Here is a 16,106-nt window from a genome sequence, read left to right on the forward strand (position 1 = left end):
CTCCCGAGGTGGGGGGGGGTGGGGCTAGAGCCGAGACCGCTGATTGGTCCGAAACCAAGCGTGATGATTGGTTCCCAAAAGGAAAGGGCGGGAAAGGTCGCAGGAAGCGGGCAAAGAGACGGGAACTACCGTAACTGAGAGACTAGCCACGGAGGACGAAGTTCCCTGGACCCGGTGGGTTTTAAATACTGAGGTGTGTGTGTGTGTGTGTGTGTGTGTGTGTGTGTGTGTGTGTGTGTGTGTGTGTGTGTCTGTCTGTCTGTCTGTGTCAGTGTGTCTGTCTGTATGTCTGTCTGTGTTTCTGTGTGTCTGTTTTTGTGTGTCTATGTGTGTCGTGTGTGTGTCTCTCTGTGTATGTATCTGTTGTGTCTATCTCTGTGTCTGTGTTGTGTGAGTCTGTTTGTGTGTGTATCTCTGTGTGTCTGTCTGTCTGTGTATGTATCTCTGTGTCTGTGTTTGTGTGTGAGTCTGTGTGTGTCTGTGTGTGTGAGTTTGTCTGTGTGTGTCTGTGTGTATGTATCTGTGTGTCTATCTCTATGTCTGTGTTTGTGTGTGTCTGTGTGTGTGTGTCTCAGGACATCTTTCATGAGTCAGTTCTTCCATTGTGTGGGTTCCAGGGTTTGAACTCAGATGGTCACTCTTGGTGGCAAGGGCTTCCTATCAGCAGAGACATCTTGCCACTCCCCTGTATCATATTTTTTGTTGTTTTCAGACAGTCTCTTACAACCTAAGCTGGTCTTGATCTTCTGGTTCTCCAGCCTACACCTTCAGAGGGTTGTGATCACAGGCCTTTGTCACCTTGTCTACTTTACATATTCTTGAGGATAGAACTCAGTGAAAGGGACCCAGAGTCAGCACAGAACACACCCAGACACAAAATTCTAAGCCTACAGGGCCAGACTATGACATTCCTCTTAAACCGATTGCCACAGGATTTTTTGAGATGTCATTTCTTATTTATTGCTGTGTTCAAATTAGTCTCAGATTTCAGTAGAACATTTTTTAAAGTGGGTTATTTTATTTTTTGTTTTGGTTTTTTTTTTGGATGAGTCTCCATATGATTTACAGGCTAGTCTCAGACTTGTGATCCTATGCTTCAGCCCCCACATGTGAAGATTTACTTATGGCTTAGCTGCATTAAAATGAAATACTGGTCTTTTTGATCAAATATTTTGAAGTGTGTTAGCATTTTCTTCTATAATGAAACTATATAATCAGTGAGGTTGTATCTTTAAAAACAATGCTCTTAGATGTTCTAGACTATAGTGTTCTGTATATATGTTTGTTGGGTCAAATTACTCATATTGTCTAATGCTCTGTCAATAGGAAAACCATGTAAAAATCTTATGAATCTATCAATTCTCATATGTCTTAAATTTTATTTGTGTGCAGGCCTTGTACTGCACTACTTTTAACTAGACTCATGTAAACTCATACTTGTTATTTTCTGTTTATTTGAACCATTGAGCTCTTAAATATACAAGGTAAAACCTCAAGATACATAGAACACGAGATAATATTTTTGGCCCCAGGCAAAGGATTTTTTTTTAAATTGAGACATAGTGTTAACCATGACCAAAAAATTGCATAAATTTGATCCCATTAAAATTCTCTTCATCCAAGTCACCATAATTAGGGTGAATACACACAAGTCACAAAATGGGGAAGGTACCTGCAGTGCAAATAATCAACAAAGGATTAGTATCCTGAATATATAAGTAACCCTATAAAACAATAAGAGAGAACTGGCCCAATTAGAAAATTCAGCAAACTTCCAAATAGACCTTAAAAGACACACAAATGACCAATAAACACATAAAAATTTGCTTAATCACATAGTTGTTAGGGAAACGCAAATTAAAACCACAGTGAGATACCATTACATTCTGACCTTATTAATAAAAAGTGGATTGGCGAAGACAAGAGTCGTAGGGATTCCTGCTGCTGCTGCTAGTGAGAACATAAAGCTGTACTAGCTCTTTGGTAAGAATCCAGTCTCACTTAAAGTTACGTCACCCAGCCTTTACAGCCGTCCACCTGGGGAAACTTGCTCCATGTACACATGCAGCAGTACACATAGAGTGTGTATGGCAGCTTAATTGCTAAGAACAATAACACAAAGGGAAAAGGAAACAATCACTGTATGCTGGGTATTTAAATTACTCTCTCCTTTAAATTTTAAATTTGTGGGTTTTTTGGGGGGTGTGACATGGTTTGGATGTGGAGGTCAGAGGCCAACTTGAGGGAGTCTGTTCTTTCCTTCTACCACACGGGTCCTAAGGATTGAACTCAGGTCGTCAGACTTGGCGGCGACTGTCTTTACCCCCTCGTGACCCTCAGTTATACCGCATTCTCACACAATGAAATACAATAGTCCTTAAGCACAGAGGATGTCTCTCCACATTCCACGTGGTTGCCGGAAGCTACTAATGCTAGACCCTATATATACTATACTTTCCACCACTACACATACATATAGCTATGACAAATTTTAATTTGTAAATGGCATGGTAAGAGATTGACAGAAATGAAACAGAACAATTATAAAAATATATTGAACAAAATTAGTGTATTTTCTCTTAACTACCGTAAGGCAGTTGGTATGTACATTGTGAATGCGCTGCTCTCTTGATCCCAAGAGGGAAGAGTAGGAAGGCATAAGAGTCTGTCCTACTACTTAGAGCTGCATGTTTTGTTTGTTTGTCTGTTTATGCAGTCCTGAGGATTCAACCCAAACCATCAAATATGATAAGAAGTCTCTACCACTGAGTTGCACCTCCAGCTCTCAGCGCCACGATTTTAAATTAATGAATCATTTATGTCTGGAATTTCCCATTGATATTTTCAGATCATGGTTGGCTATAGGTAACTGTAACTGTGGTACATGAAACCATGTATAAGAGAAGGAATACTGATAGCTCATAATTTTGAGTTTTCAAAAAACCCAGGAACACATATAAAACAACATGCCATTTATTTTCAAGTTCAAAAGAAGCTATAAAATTAAAATATATATTTTAGTAATATACAAATATTTAATATAGAAAAAATAAAATAATTCATGTATAGAAAAACCAGCTATAGTTTATATTTTTAAGGAATTTTTATGTAAAACATTATTTATTCGCTATGGGTATGTGTGTGTGCCTGAGTATGCATGCATGCCACATGGGTGCAAGAACCTGAGGAAGTCAGAAGAAAGCATCAAATTCCCTGAAACTGAAATCACGGGTGTTGATAAGCAGCCCTGTGGGTGCTGGGAACCGAACCTGGAGCTTCTGCAAGAGTAGTAAGTGCTCTTATCTGCTGAGCCATCTCTCCAGCCCCATCTCTCATGTTCTAATACAAAACAGAGTAATGAGTACCTGAGGAATGGGAGAGGCGCACGGAGCCACCAATGTTTCATTACTGTTTGGGTTTTAAAGCTAAGTTATTAGTTAATTAGTATTTTTATTATTGTTTTCAGAAAGCCTCTACATATCTACCACTTGCTTTAATTATTGTGTAGTTTTAGAAATAATTAAAGTATATTATTTGATAGGGGAGGAGAGGGGAGACAATGATAACACCAAGCAAAGTTCCGGGCTCAAATGAGTCCTCACCGCATCCTGGTTGAAGTGAAGTCATTGAAAGGCATAGTAAGGGGCTGGACAAATGGCTCAGTCATTAAGAGCATGTACTGCTCTTTCAGAGGACCTAATTTGGGTTACAGCACCCACATCAGGCAGCTCACAACCACCTAAGACTCTAGCTCCAAGGATGAAACATCTTCTTTGGTACTCCACAGGCTCCTGTATCCATGAGGCACACACTCAGATATATATGTATACACATAAATTTAAAAAACAAAATATTTTGTTTAGAAAAATAGTAAGTTTTAAATGTAGCCTTTTAATCATGTCATGTTAGTTACCAAACTCATCTGTTATAAACATATACATGTTGTACAATGAAAGCAACTTTAGGTTGGAAATTCCAAAGAGGGGAACTAGGACCATTTCATCAAGAATAATGTGGGTCTTAAGAACTCTAAACTAGCTGTGCAGTGGTGGCTCATGCCTATTTTAATCCCAGCACTCGGGAGGCAGAGGCAGGCAGATCCCTGTGAGTTCAAGGCCAGTCTGGTCACAAGAACTAGTTCCAGGACAGGCCTCAAAGCTACAGAGAAACCCTGTCTTGAAAAATAAAAAAATAAACAAACAAAAAGAACTCTAACCGTAGAAAGAAGGAAGAAGCTAGAGAATGAACATGTTGAAAGGAGCAGGGTGAAAATGCTGTTAATTAAATACAGTCGGGACTGGTGAAAATGCTGTTAATTAAATACAGTCGGGACTGGTGAAAAAGAACAAAGCAGATGGAAATAGGGGTGTGCTTTTTTTTTATTCTTTGGGAATTTCTCTTTTTTTTATTGATTTTTATTGAGCTCCACATTTTTCTCTGCTCCTCTCCCTGCCTCTCCCCTCCCCTCTTCAGCCCTCCCCCAAAGTCCCCATGCTCCCAATTTACTCAGGAAATCTTGTCTTTTTATACTTCCCATGTAGATAATACCTATGTAAGTCTCTCTTAGTGTCCGCATTGTTGTCTAGGTTCTCTGGGATTGTGGTTTGTAGGCTGGCTTTCTTTGCTTTATGTTTAAAAACCACCTATGAGTGAGTACATGTGATAATTGTCTTTCTGTGTCTGGGTCACCTCACTCAAAATAATGTTTTACTATAGGAGAAACAGGTAACTCTAATAAAGCAGGAAAAAAAAACTGAAAAGAGGAAAAAGAACCAAATATTTGCTTGACTAAAAAGTATGTTGAGAGAATGCAGGAAAGATTAGTTATAAGCTAATTCAAGCCGTTTTCTACTTTAAGTCTCTGGAGCAAATTTTCAAATTTACAGCAGCATGTTTTGGAAAAGAAATGAGATGATTTTTTTGTTTGTTTGTTTGTTTTTGGTTTTGTTTTGTTTTGTTTTTCGAGTTAGGGTATCTCAGTGTAGTTTTGGAGCCTGTCCTGGAACTCACTCTGTAGACCAGGCTGGCCTTGAACTCACAGAGATCCACCTGCCTCTGCCTCCTGAGTGCTGGGATTAAAGGCGTGCATCACCACCGCCCAGCAATCTGGATTTTTATAATCAAACCCCAGCACTGAAAAAAAGACAGTTAAACAGGAAGAAAAGTGCAGATGTGCATCCTCTTAGACTCACGCTGGCAGCGCATTTGTAAAGGGTTTCCAAGCATTGCAAAACCAAGGTGCAGTTTGCTGCAGAAACAAAACATGAGGATCATACTCAGGGAAGCTCTTGTGTCTTGGAACACCCAGAGAAGTAGAATATTATCTTGAAAGGCTTCAGCAAAATCCATGTAGGAAACTGAAATTCAAGTCAGTTTGTGAATCCTGCTTTCATTATTCCAGAGTTCCCCATAAATCGGAAAAAGAATCCAGTGAAATTGGTAAACTATTTCAATACTTTAATAATGCTCTGAATTTATACGATAGTATGACTAATTACTGTGGATGTACGATATGCAATGGTTCTTTATTCTCTCCACCATCATTAAGGCAGGGGCAGAAGTAGGGGAAAAGTTTCTCCATGAAAAGACAACTGAAGGTGTAAAGATGGATCATGGTCGTGGCGTTATAGAAGGACACCTGCCCTCCCTCATAATCCAAGTATATGCCCACCCTGTTGAGCTCACCCAGTTTCAGACTACAAGAAGGCAAATCCAGAGCCTTTAGATCAGTTTGGTTCCTTAGTCTTAAAAGCCAGAATCCTTGCTCAGGAGTCAGAGGGCAACTCCCTTTCCGAATGATGGACTCTTTGACGACTCCAACTGTCCATTTTGGCTTCTTTCCTACTTCCACTTCCCAGTACCACTTTCCAGAGGTGAAGCCTTTTGAGCCCAGTACAGCCACACTGGAGTCAAACCTCTCTGGGTCATCAGGCATTACCTGCTTCACATCACCGTGACACACACTGGTCCGGCTTTTGGATAGCACCAGATTTGGATGAGCTGTTTTAGGATCCAGAGTTATTTGAGACAGGCCTAGTAAGAGAATGAGATAGCAGGAAAGGAGGTGAATGCCATTTTCCATAGTAAGAAATAATACTAACATAGATATTTTGTTTTTGTTCCAATATGCAGAAACCCTTAGTCAGAAAGTTTCCCATATACTTTCTATTGCATGGTATCCATGTTTCTATGTATAGACCTTTTTATATTAGGGATAAAGTCAGACTTTGCTCTGAATCAATTTATGTTCTACTGAAGGAAACAATGCAAATAACGTGAATCTTGACTAATGCCAAGGGGTAAAATTAGGTGAGGCTGTCCTAGGAGACGTCCCTGAGGAGCATGTCTCAACCGAGATGTAACAGGAGATGTCCACTCTGGGCAAGCAGAGACTGGAAGGGAGATGGAATGCAGCTGGTGCTTGTGTAGGAGAGATTGTCTGTTAGAACTCGGGAAGACTGAGGTACCTGGTGGAGATTGTGTTTGGCTAACAGGCAGAGAGACATTGTAGCTCTAGAGTGGTGTGTGCCACTGCTCTTCAGAGTGGAGTCCACAAACTGTGTGGTTACCAGCCTGGGACAAGATAACACACACAATGAAAGCCACATTTAGAAATTTGTATGACAATCTAACAACGTAGTTTTGTCATTTGAATCTGGTAATTACAAAACCAGGCCTGTACTTCATAAACAATCTTTAATTTCATATTTGTAAGTACTTAATTTATATCATATTCTACAGTAATAAAATTCTGTGACAGATGAAGATACTTTTAAAATATGTAAAAACTAAGAAAATTTGCCTCATAGAAATAGACTAGTGATCACTGGAGGCCAGGAAGGATAGGAGGGATGGGGTAGAACGATGTTGAATAACAGAAACCCAAATACAGTAACATAGATGTTAATTTCAGAGTTTTATAGCACAACATGGTAATCATAATATACTATATATATATATATTTTTTTTTTTTCCCAGTGAGGCCTGTATCTCCAACACCAGGGAATCCAACCTTTTTCTGTCCTATGTTGACAGACAGCCCCACTAAAGAGAACAAACTCATACGTAGATACACTTTTGTTTTGTTTTGTTTTGTTTCTTTAAATCCCTTTTTTAACAAACATGGGTGATAAAGGACAAAACAATCCAACAAAAGTGTGGTCAAAAGATTGAATATATCTCACCAACAAGACATAGGAATGGCAGAGAACCACATGGAGAGATGTTCAACAGGATTAGACATTAGGGATGTGTACATTAAAACAATGATGAAATGTTACTATATTTAAGGTTAAATAGTTAAAATTAGAAAGATTGGCAATATCAAGTTTTGTCAAAAATGTAGGGAAAATAGTATCTTCATCCATTGCAGGCGGAAATGTAAACTGATTCCTCCAGTTGAGGGAGAAAAGGGGTTAACAGTTTCTTATAAAATTAAGTGCAAAGCTTCAACCTCACCACTAGGTCTCCGTCTTAAAGATTTGTAAACAGATTCACACAACTTTATTCTTAACAGCCCTAAGGTATAATCTACCCAAATGTTCATCAGTGGAAGAATAGATAAGCATATTATGATGTGTCCCTTAAACAAATTATTGCTATGTGCATCTACATAGGCGAATCAGAGGAAGTGCTGCAGTGAGTACAACAGTGCTGTAACATGCGATTTACATTAAATCTCGAGATGAAAAGACATCCAAAGTGAAATAAAGCAGGCCAGCAAGCACTGAGGGCTAGAGCTATACAAAAAGAGCTGACTGCAAAAAGACATGTCTGTGTGTGTGCACACATGTGTTTGTGTACACAGGTATGCCCATGCACGAACTTTTGTGTGTGGAGCTCAGAGGTCCACTTTGGGTGCCTCCTCAATCATGTTCTGTCTTATTTTTTGAGACAGGATTCTCACTGAAATCTGGAACTCATCCTTTAACTAGACTGGCTGCCCAGCAAGCCTCCTAAAGATCTACATTTTTCTCCAGCTCCATCCCCAGTGCTGGGGTACAGTGGTTTGCCCCACTTTTTACATAGGTACTGCGGATTCAAACTCAGGTCCTGGTGTTTGTTCAGCAAGCACTTTATCCACTAAACCATCTCTCCAGCCCCCATCCATCTATATTTTAATAACAGAGATATGTATGTTTGTTAAAACCCATCAGCTTGCACACCGAGTATATTTAGGTAAAATTGGCAGATTCTGCTCTATTAATTATACTTCAGTGAAGTCATTTTCTTTCGGTGTTAGTCATCTGCAAAATGTGACAGGGATATATTTATGATTTTAACTAGGTTAATAACAAACAATAATATCTATATGAATTTTGCAAAAGCTATCGAAAATTTTATTTCTATACATATCTAGGATGTTGCTTCTTTTGCTTGAAATAACACTTGTGTTACTTTGCCCTGTTCAGTCCTTTGATATTTGCAAGAATACAAAAATGTGCTCAATAGTCATATCTACTGAAATTAGAAATTTTCTGAAGCATTGATGATCTCTAACACTCTCTTATAATGCTGTGTTCTATGCTGTGACTGGCAAGCCCTGAAAGACCTGTAAGGACTCTAAATATATACAAGGAGTGTGTATGGAAAATGCCTTCAGAGCAGACACTCCAGAGATTCGTGTAGCTGATGTGACAAAATAGGATGAATTTGTGCCCATTTCTACACATTCTAGATCAAACAAAATCATAGGCTGAGGAGTAATTATAATATCAGACTCTTATGTATTGTTAGTTCAAAGATACATATTCTTAGATCATAGCAGCAAAAGAAAAAGAAAAGATCTTTTTGACTAAACTCCACCCCAACAGCTGGAGAGATGGCTCGGTGGTTAAGAGCACTGGTTGCTCTTCCAGAGGTCCTGAGTTCAATTCCCAGCAACCACATGGTGGCTCACAACCATCTGTAATGAGATCTGATGCCCTCTCTGGCATGGAGGCAGACATGCAGACAGAGCACTTGTATACATAAAATACATAAGTAAGTCTAAAACTTCCACCCAAGTCCATCTCCATCCTGTCTCAAACAAAAGAACTAACGGGGGCCACAGCAGAGGCCCCACAGATGAAATGTAGATTAGGGGTCATAGGAATGAGTAGCTACTTCCCACTATACCTGGACTAAGAATGGACTGCATTTCCTTCCAGGTTGTATACTGGATGGGACCTTTGAAGCGGCCTGGGCTCAGCTTTTTGGAGATAAGCTGACTGGGTGTGAGTGCCCTCATTCCTTTCTCCACACTGTAAGGGACACAAAGAGTTTATTTTTAGACATCCTCAGGGACAGAAGGAAAGGGACAGAGCGCCATGGAGGAGCACTTACCTATCTATGAGCTTTGTGATGTCCTAAGAGAGAAAAGGAGAGAGAGAGCAGTCAGATGCCTGTTTATCATCTCTAGAAGTCTGTCTGGTTGTTCTGGTCACCATCCGGGTTTAATCGTCAATACTGGCTTTCTGTGCAGGTGGTCCTCAGCCCATCTTCAACAACAATTTGCATCCTCCATGGGCTTTTTCCAATCAACACCCCAATCTAACCTGGGATAAACTGACCTCTCACTTGCTAACCTCCTGATTTCTGTAGTTCAACTCTCATAGGAAACAGTAAAGGTGCCAGTAAGTTCATAGTTAAGGTCAGCTTTTTTAAAAGTGAACACTTCCAAATCCTCCCACAAGATAAGATCAGAAGTAATCCCAGTGCCAAGGGTAACTAAGTGATCACTGAAGTGATCACCAGTGTTGCTTTAGAGGTGAGACTTCGGGTAGCAAAGTTTGACAAAAAGATTTTTAAATATTTCAGATTATGATTTCTGTAAGCCCAAAACTCAACAAAGGCTATCAGAGACATTTAAAAAAAAAAAAGAAAAAAGAAAGAAAGCTTCAAGATTTTTATGGGAAAATAAAAATATTGATCCATATAGCATTATTGATGTAATCATGTTTTTTAGAGATATGAAAGCACAGCTTCCCACTGAACTCAGGACAAAAGCAGCCTATGTTTCTACCAGAGGATCTTAAAGCGCTGCCATGGTTGGGTTGGGTTCAGATAAATTGAGCTTAGTTAGGCATTGCTTTCCTTGCCCCTCAACCCCAGGCCCTCTTTCCTCCAAGTGTACCCATAATGAAATTGGTGTGGAATCTCACTTTGAGGAAGTCGAAGGGATTCTGCTGTTCAATCCGTGTCTGAATGTTCGCCAGCATGTCTCTGGCGAGAAGACACTGTTCCTGAAGCTGGTTCAGATTCATCTCCATCTCCTCGGTCAAGACTTTCCCCTCGTTCCGGAGTTCGTTTAGAATGTCCTTCTCTTTGGTGTGCAGGAACTGATGCAGTTTCAGAAACTCCAGGGAAAGTTGTTGTTGCAGTTGTATCTTGTTGTCCTGGAAACCTCCATAATCATCACCACGATTACTACTGAGACTAGCTAGCACTTAGAGACAGGGGCTCACACTACACAACGCACCTTGGAAAATTCCATACAAGTGATTACTTAGCATCAACATTGAGTCCTGCCAAGCAGAGCCCTATGGGAGGCTTAATCCTTCTTTCCCAACTAGTTTAGTGGTGTAAGAGGAAAGGTTTTGTTTTCTTTTTTTTCTCAATGCTTGGATAATAACCAGTGTTCTGTTAAGTAATGTTGTGGAGTCATTCAAACATTCTAAAAAGATGTTTTTGAGGAGAGGGTGGTTTTGAAACAAGATTTCTCTGTGTAGCCTTAACTGTCCTGGAATTCACTACTTACCTCTGCCTCCAGAATGCTGGGATTAAAGGCATATACCACCACCACCCAGCTAAACATTCTAAAATTAATACCAACAATACCTTTCTAGACTGGCAAAACAGTATCTACCAAATGATGCTGTTAAACTAGGGCCATAAGGAACCTGGGGAACCTGTCCTTTCAAAACCAAATCTACTCTTGCTGCCAGGACAACATAAAAAAAAACAGGTTATGAACAATGCATAAAGTGCTAAAATTGGTAATCGCTACACTTGAAGTTTGTGCATGCAAGGTGTGTGTGTGTGTGTGTGTGTGTGTGTGTGTGTGTGTGTGTGTATCCGTGTCCATCCACAACTTCCTCCCTGGTGAACTCTGTATATCCTGGCTTCTTAGCTAGTTCCTCAGTGTCTTTATTTCTAATGACTTAGAACTTTTTCCTCTTATTCTCAACCACACATAGAATTTTATCATTTGCAGAAAATGTATCATCTCCAAAATGACTTTTTGCTCCAAGTTCACTTGTTCCCTACTGGGGCGCTGTTGAATCTCAATGAAAGTTTGTATCCAACCTGGGCATGGTGATTCAAGGCCCTATTCCCAGAGCTTAGTGGAGGGGACAGGGGGACAGAGGCAAGCAGATCGCTATTAGTTTGAGGCTAGCCTGGTCTACATAGTGAGTTTCAGGGCTACATGAAGAGACCCTATCTCAAGAAAACAACAAAATAAGTTGGTAATCATTGACCACCCCTCTGTTTCTATTAATAAACTTCTATCTTCATGGCCTGTCTTATGTAGCTTAGATTCCTTGGACAACTATTATCTCACTCTTAAAATAGTCTTAACTGTTCTTCTCACCCATGTGTTTCCAGTTTCCCTTTCACCTTTCTCATGATTTCCTGGTCTAATTAGTTCCACTTCCTCTAATCACATTTTAAATATTAAGATTAGTATTCTATCCTAAGCTCATTCTATGCTTTCTAGGAAATACCCCCCCCCCCCCCGGCAACTTTAAATACCTTTAAATCTAATGCTGACAGCTTTCCTCCAGCTTTTAGGCTCCAGATTCGCTATTCACTCCTATCTAATCAATCACCACATCTATATAATCACCTCCCTACACCATGTGCTCTTGTTTATCTCTATATATACACAGTCAAGTGCCATTGTTCTTGGCATACTAGCCTGCAACAGTTTTTTAACCATATGGTCTTATCATTGTCTCTCTAACTCATTTTCCTCATGCATGCTAGGCAACAACTGAGTGCATTTCCAGCTCGTGACTTCTTCGGAGCATCGTCCTCCTCCACCTAAATTAGAGTGTCCACATAGCTCTCTCTTTGTTACTCTGTTTTCGTATCATATTGTACTAGCCACTATTGTTATTTCTTGGTATTGCTGGCATTATTTAATACCTGTCTCCCAAACTAAGATTCTAGTGTGGGATTCTAATGCCTTGACCCATTCAATAAATATTTGTTGAATGAATATTGGTTGTAGTTTCTGATTATAATTGGCTGTAGTTTCTGTGGAGATTATTGCCACATAATTTAGCTCCCAACCTAGATACCGATTTGCTGACTCTTTACTATTGTTTAGCACTCCTGTGAAGTCTAAAGTGGATAGACATGTATAGGCAACAGCTTCACATAGTTTGGGAGCAGTTAAGGAAGATATATCAGATGGGGGCAGATGTAATCTGAGAATCCATGGTTCAGAGGTACCAGGTTATAAACTCAAAGGAAATAAAAGTATTTCTTTGGACATAGCCATCTTTGGTAGGTTTTACTGATAAAGTCTTTATTTTGCCATAGGTGAAAGAACAGAACAAGCAGATCTCAATACCGCATTGTTCAGCTAGTGACTTAACCGTCAAAAGACAGCATGTTAGGACAAAAGCTAATCTGTTCAATTGATGAAATATTGGGAACTTTTCCCACCATATGTTTCTTCCTACCCTGAGTGAATGAACTAACACTAACTCTGTAACCCAGGTGCCTTTTAGTATATTGATATAGCTGGAGTTACAGGAAGGGGAAATTCCAGCTCTGCTTCATAAACCCTTTCCCTTGCCCCTCACCTTGTAAGCAGCAATAGCATCTTTCTGCATAGTTCTGAGAGACTGAAGCTCCTTGAGGGTGTTCTGAAGTTGGCTCTGATAGGTAGCAAGCTCATCCTAGAAATACCAAATAGAATCAACCCACAGCAATTTGGGAAATAAAGAAAACAAAGCGCAAGTGCTGGGGAGATGATGGCTCAGTTAGTAAAGTGCCTGCCACACAAACATGGGGGCCTGAGTAAACAGCTGGGCATGGTGGCACACACTTAAGTCCAGTGCTGGGAAGCTGGAGACAGACAAATTCCCTGCAACTTGCTGGCTGGGACTAGCCAGCCTAGCCTAATCTGCAATCCCAGGTCTTTGTGAGAAACCCTGCCTCAAAAAACAAGGCAGACAACTCCTTGAGGTACATCCTAAAATTTTCCTCTGGCCTTCACATGCATGTACACACATGCCTATAGCACAAAGAGACATCTGTGGGACAGGAAAAGAGCTGTGCCAATAGCACAAGGAGGCAGATGTGGAACAGGACAGGCTAGGCAAGGTGGGGAGTCCAGTCCTGGCTCCAGAAGAGATTCTGCCAGAGTGTACAAGGCACACCAGTATTTGTTTGAACATAGAAATTTTAACATAAGAAACTATTAAACTCAGCTCATTGCTGGGATGGGTGAGATGGCTCTGGGTAAAGGCACTCATTGCTCAACTTGTCAACCCAAGTTCAGTCTCCAGAAACACATCATGGAAAAAGAACCAACTCCTTCAAATTTCTCTCTCTCTCTCTCTCTGTCTCTCTGTCTCTGTCTCTCTCTCTCTCTGTCTCTCTCTCTCTGTCTCTCTCTCTCTCTCTGTCTCTCTCTCTCTCTCTCTCTGTGGGGGGGGGGGTGGGAAAAACATCTACAAAAACATAGTGTGCCAGGAAATAAATAAGCTCTGAGGTGTTCCTTCTTTGGAGTTCTCCCACTCTCCGGAGTTCTCTCTCATTTTTTTCTAAAAAGTTTGTGTTCACTCAAGTAAACTTTTGTAACAAAGACATGTTATGCTTCCACTGTGCCGTAATTCCTGCCTCTTGAGAATTGTGACTAAGGCTGAGGATCAGCTCAATAGCATAATACTTGTTTTGCTTACACTATGCCCTGGGCTCAATCCCCAGCACCACCAAAACAAAATTTTTGAGTGTAATAAGCAACAGAAACAGTTAAGTTTGACATCTTATTATCTGGATATAGGGATTTGAGGAGGCTACCGTAACTGCATCTGGACACCTTTACCTACGCTGTTCCCACTGGAGCATTTCCTTCTTCCTTCTGCCCATCCAAACCCAAACGATTCTCCAGTTCTAGTCTCATACCTTTCCTTCATTGAATCTCCCTTGACCCTCTCAGAAATTTTAAACACTTAGAAATTACAAATGTGACAAAACTTCACTAATAATTATCATATACTATTTCTATTGCCATACTCATCTGAAACTTCATCAAAGTTTGAAACGTTTATAGCAGGAACACTCTTTTCTGTTCAAGCTTTACCCAGTGTGTGACTGAAGGAGTCAGCCATAGCTCCCCCATAATGCCTTTCCTACATGGAGCATCTCTAGGGAAAGAACTTTCCAGGGCATGTTGTATTTCTGAGGGCTCTACATTTTCTCATTATTTGAATAAAGGGATGAGGTCAGAAGAGAGAGGCAGCCCTCCAAAAGAGTTTTCCTAAGGGATTGCTCGTGGCCCAGGTCTCACACACCGTAAAGAAACGGACAGCATCGGAGATCTGCAGGAAATCCTTAGACTGCCCCATAGACAACCGCGCATCCTTGCATTGAAAGCAGATCATTTTCCCTTCGGGCTTACTGAACAGCTTGAGGTTCTCTCCGTGCTCTTGGCACTGCGGATGGCCCTTGAGCAGTGGGGACTTCTTCATCTTCTCCACCAGCTTCTCCAGCACGAGGTTGAACGTGCAGTTGCTGTACTGGCATAGCATCTTACAGTCAGGACAGAACGTTTCCTTTGCATGCAGCTTCCAGAAGTTTTGAATACAGACTTGGCAGAAGTTGTGGCCACAGCTCAGCATCAGTGGATCACGAAACCAGTCATTACACAGTGGGCAGTGTAGCTCCATCGTAATATCCTGTATCACCACTTTTGAGGGTGTGTGGATGGTTGTGTCGGTCATTTCAACATAGTTGCCGGGATCGAAGTTGGAGGAGGGCCTGGAGGATACCTTTGGGAAAGAATAGCTTAATTAAGGCTCTCTTATTGCCCGTTTCAATACACATGGATGTAGAACTCCATTCCTAAAGGAGCTGAGAATTGATTCACCTGAAGCATCATAATCTCTTCTCTGAAAATAATGCAATGGAAGCTGAAGAGATGACTCGGCAGTTAAGGGCACATACTGCTGTTGCAGAGGACCCAAGTTCAGTTCCCAGCACCCACTAAAAATGGCTATAACTCCAGTTTCTGGAAACCCAACACCTTTTCTGGCCTTCACAGGAACGACACTCATTTGGACCCACATACACATAATTTAAAATAAATAAATAAAAATAAATTAAAAATAAAACAATACAGTGAATTTAATGTCTTCTAACATCATAGTTTGTGGCACTATTTCAAGCTTTAATGCAGCCCCAAAGCAGGAGAAGAAATTACTCTTTCAAAGATAAAGATACATATTTTGTTGTATATTACTCTCTTTACCAATCTCCAATTATGGTTTGAAATTTTTATTTCGTTTCTGTTTCATTGATTATATTTTTATTTTCTATGGATCACGCATACCTAGAAATGAAGTGTCTGGGGCATCCTGAGCACACAGTTATGATCCCACTGACGTCAGAATACACATTATTTTTATATGTACATGGAATGAAAATACAATAATATTTTCATATGTACATGGAACATTCTCTAAAACCATGTTAAGTCACAAGACAAATCTTAATACATTTCAAAGGATTAAAGTCATATGAATCGTGTGATGGTTTGAATAAGATTGGCCACTTTAGGCTCATAGATTTGAATGCTTGGTCATTAGGAAGTGGACTACATGATAGGGATTAGGAGGTGTAACCTCTTTGGAGGAAGTGTGTCACATGGGGTTGGCTTTGAGGTTTTAAAGGCCCAAGCTAAGCTGAGCACCCCTCCCCCCACCTGCTGTCTGCATATCCTGATGTAGAACTCTCAGCTACCTCTCTATCACCATGTCTGCCTATGTACTGCCATGCTTCCCAACATGATAATGGACTAAACCTCAGAATGTAAACAAGAGCCAATTAAATGCTTTCCTTTATAAGAATTGCTATGGTAATGGCATTTCCCCACAGCAATAGAACAGTGA

The 16,106-nt window shown here is 40.4% G+C and overlaps 1 protein-coding gene across 1 annotated transcript; it reads right to left on the reverse strand.

Annotated features, from left to right (window-relative positions):
- Nucleotides 1–5,494: 5,494 nt before the first annotated feature.
- Trim69 (tripartite motif containing 69) lies at nucleotides 5,495–14,984 on the reverse strand. Its single transcript, XM_038331869.1, has 6 exons — nucleotides 14,511–14,984; nucleotides 12,795–12,890; nucleotides 10,143–10,376; nucleotides 9,325–9,347; nucleotides 9,118–9,242; nucleotides 5,495–6,033 (listed from the first exon to the last, which is right to left on the reverse strand). Exons 1-6 carry the CDS (start codon nucleotides 14,937–14,939, stop codon nucleotides 5,495–5,497), a joined length of 1,446 nt encoding a protein of 481 aa, XP_038187797.1. The 5' UTR covers nucleotides 14,940–14,984.
- Between the last annotated feature and the right edge of the window lie 1,122 nt (nucleotides 14,985–16,106).

This window comes from Arvicola amphibius, chromosome 5 (genome assembly GCF_903992535.2).
Source record: "Arvicola amphibius chromosome 5, mArvAmp1.2, whole genome shotgun sequence".
NCBI classification, from domain to species: domain Eukaryota; kingdom Metazoa; phylum Chordata; class Mammalia; order Rodentia; family Cricetidae; genus Arvicola; species Arvicola amphibius.

Bases quoted from the DNA above. Each gene is read 5' to 3' on its own strand.
- Trim69 (XM_038331869.1), bottom strand. From the start codon at position 14,939: ATGACCGACACAACCATCCACACACCCTCAAAAGTGGTGATACAGGAT. The intron at 12,891-14,510 runs GTGTGTGAGACC...TGGTATTTCTAG, and splicing joins ATGCTGTCCGTTTCTTTACG to GATGAGCTTGCTACCTATCA. The intron at 9,348-10,142 runs GTGAGATTCCAC...TTTCTCTCTTAG, and splicing joins ATCCCTTCGACTTCCTCAAA to GACATCACAAAGCTCATAGA.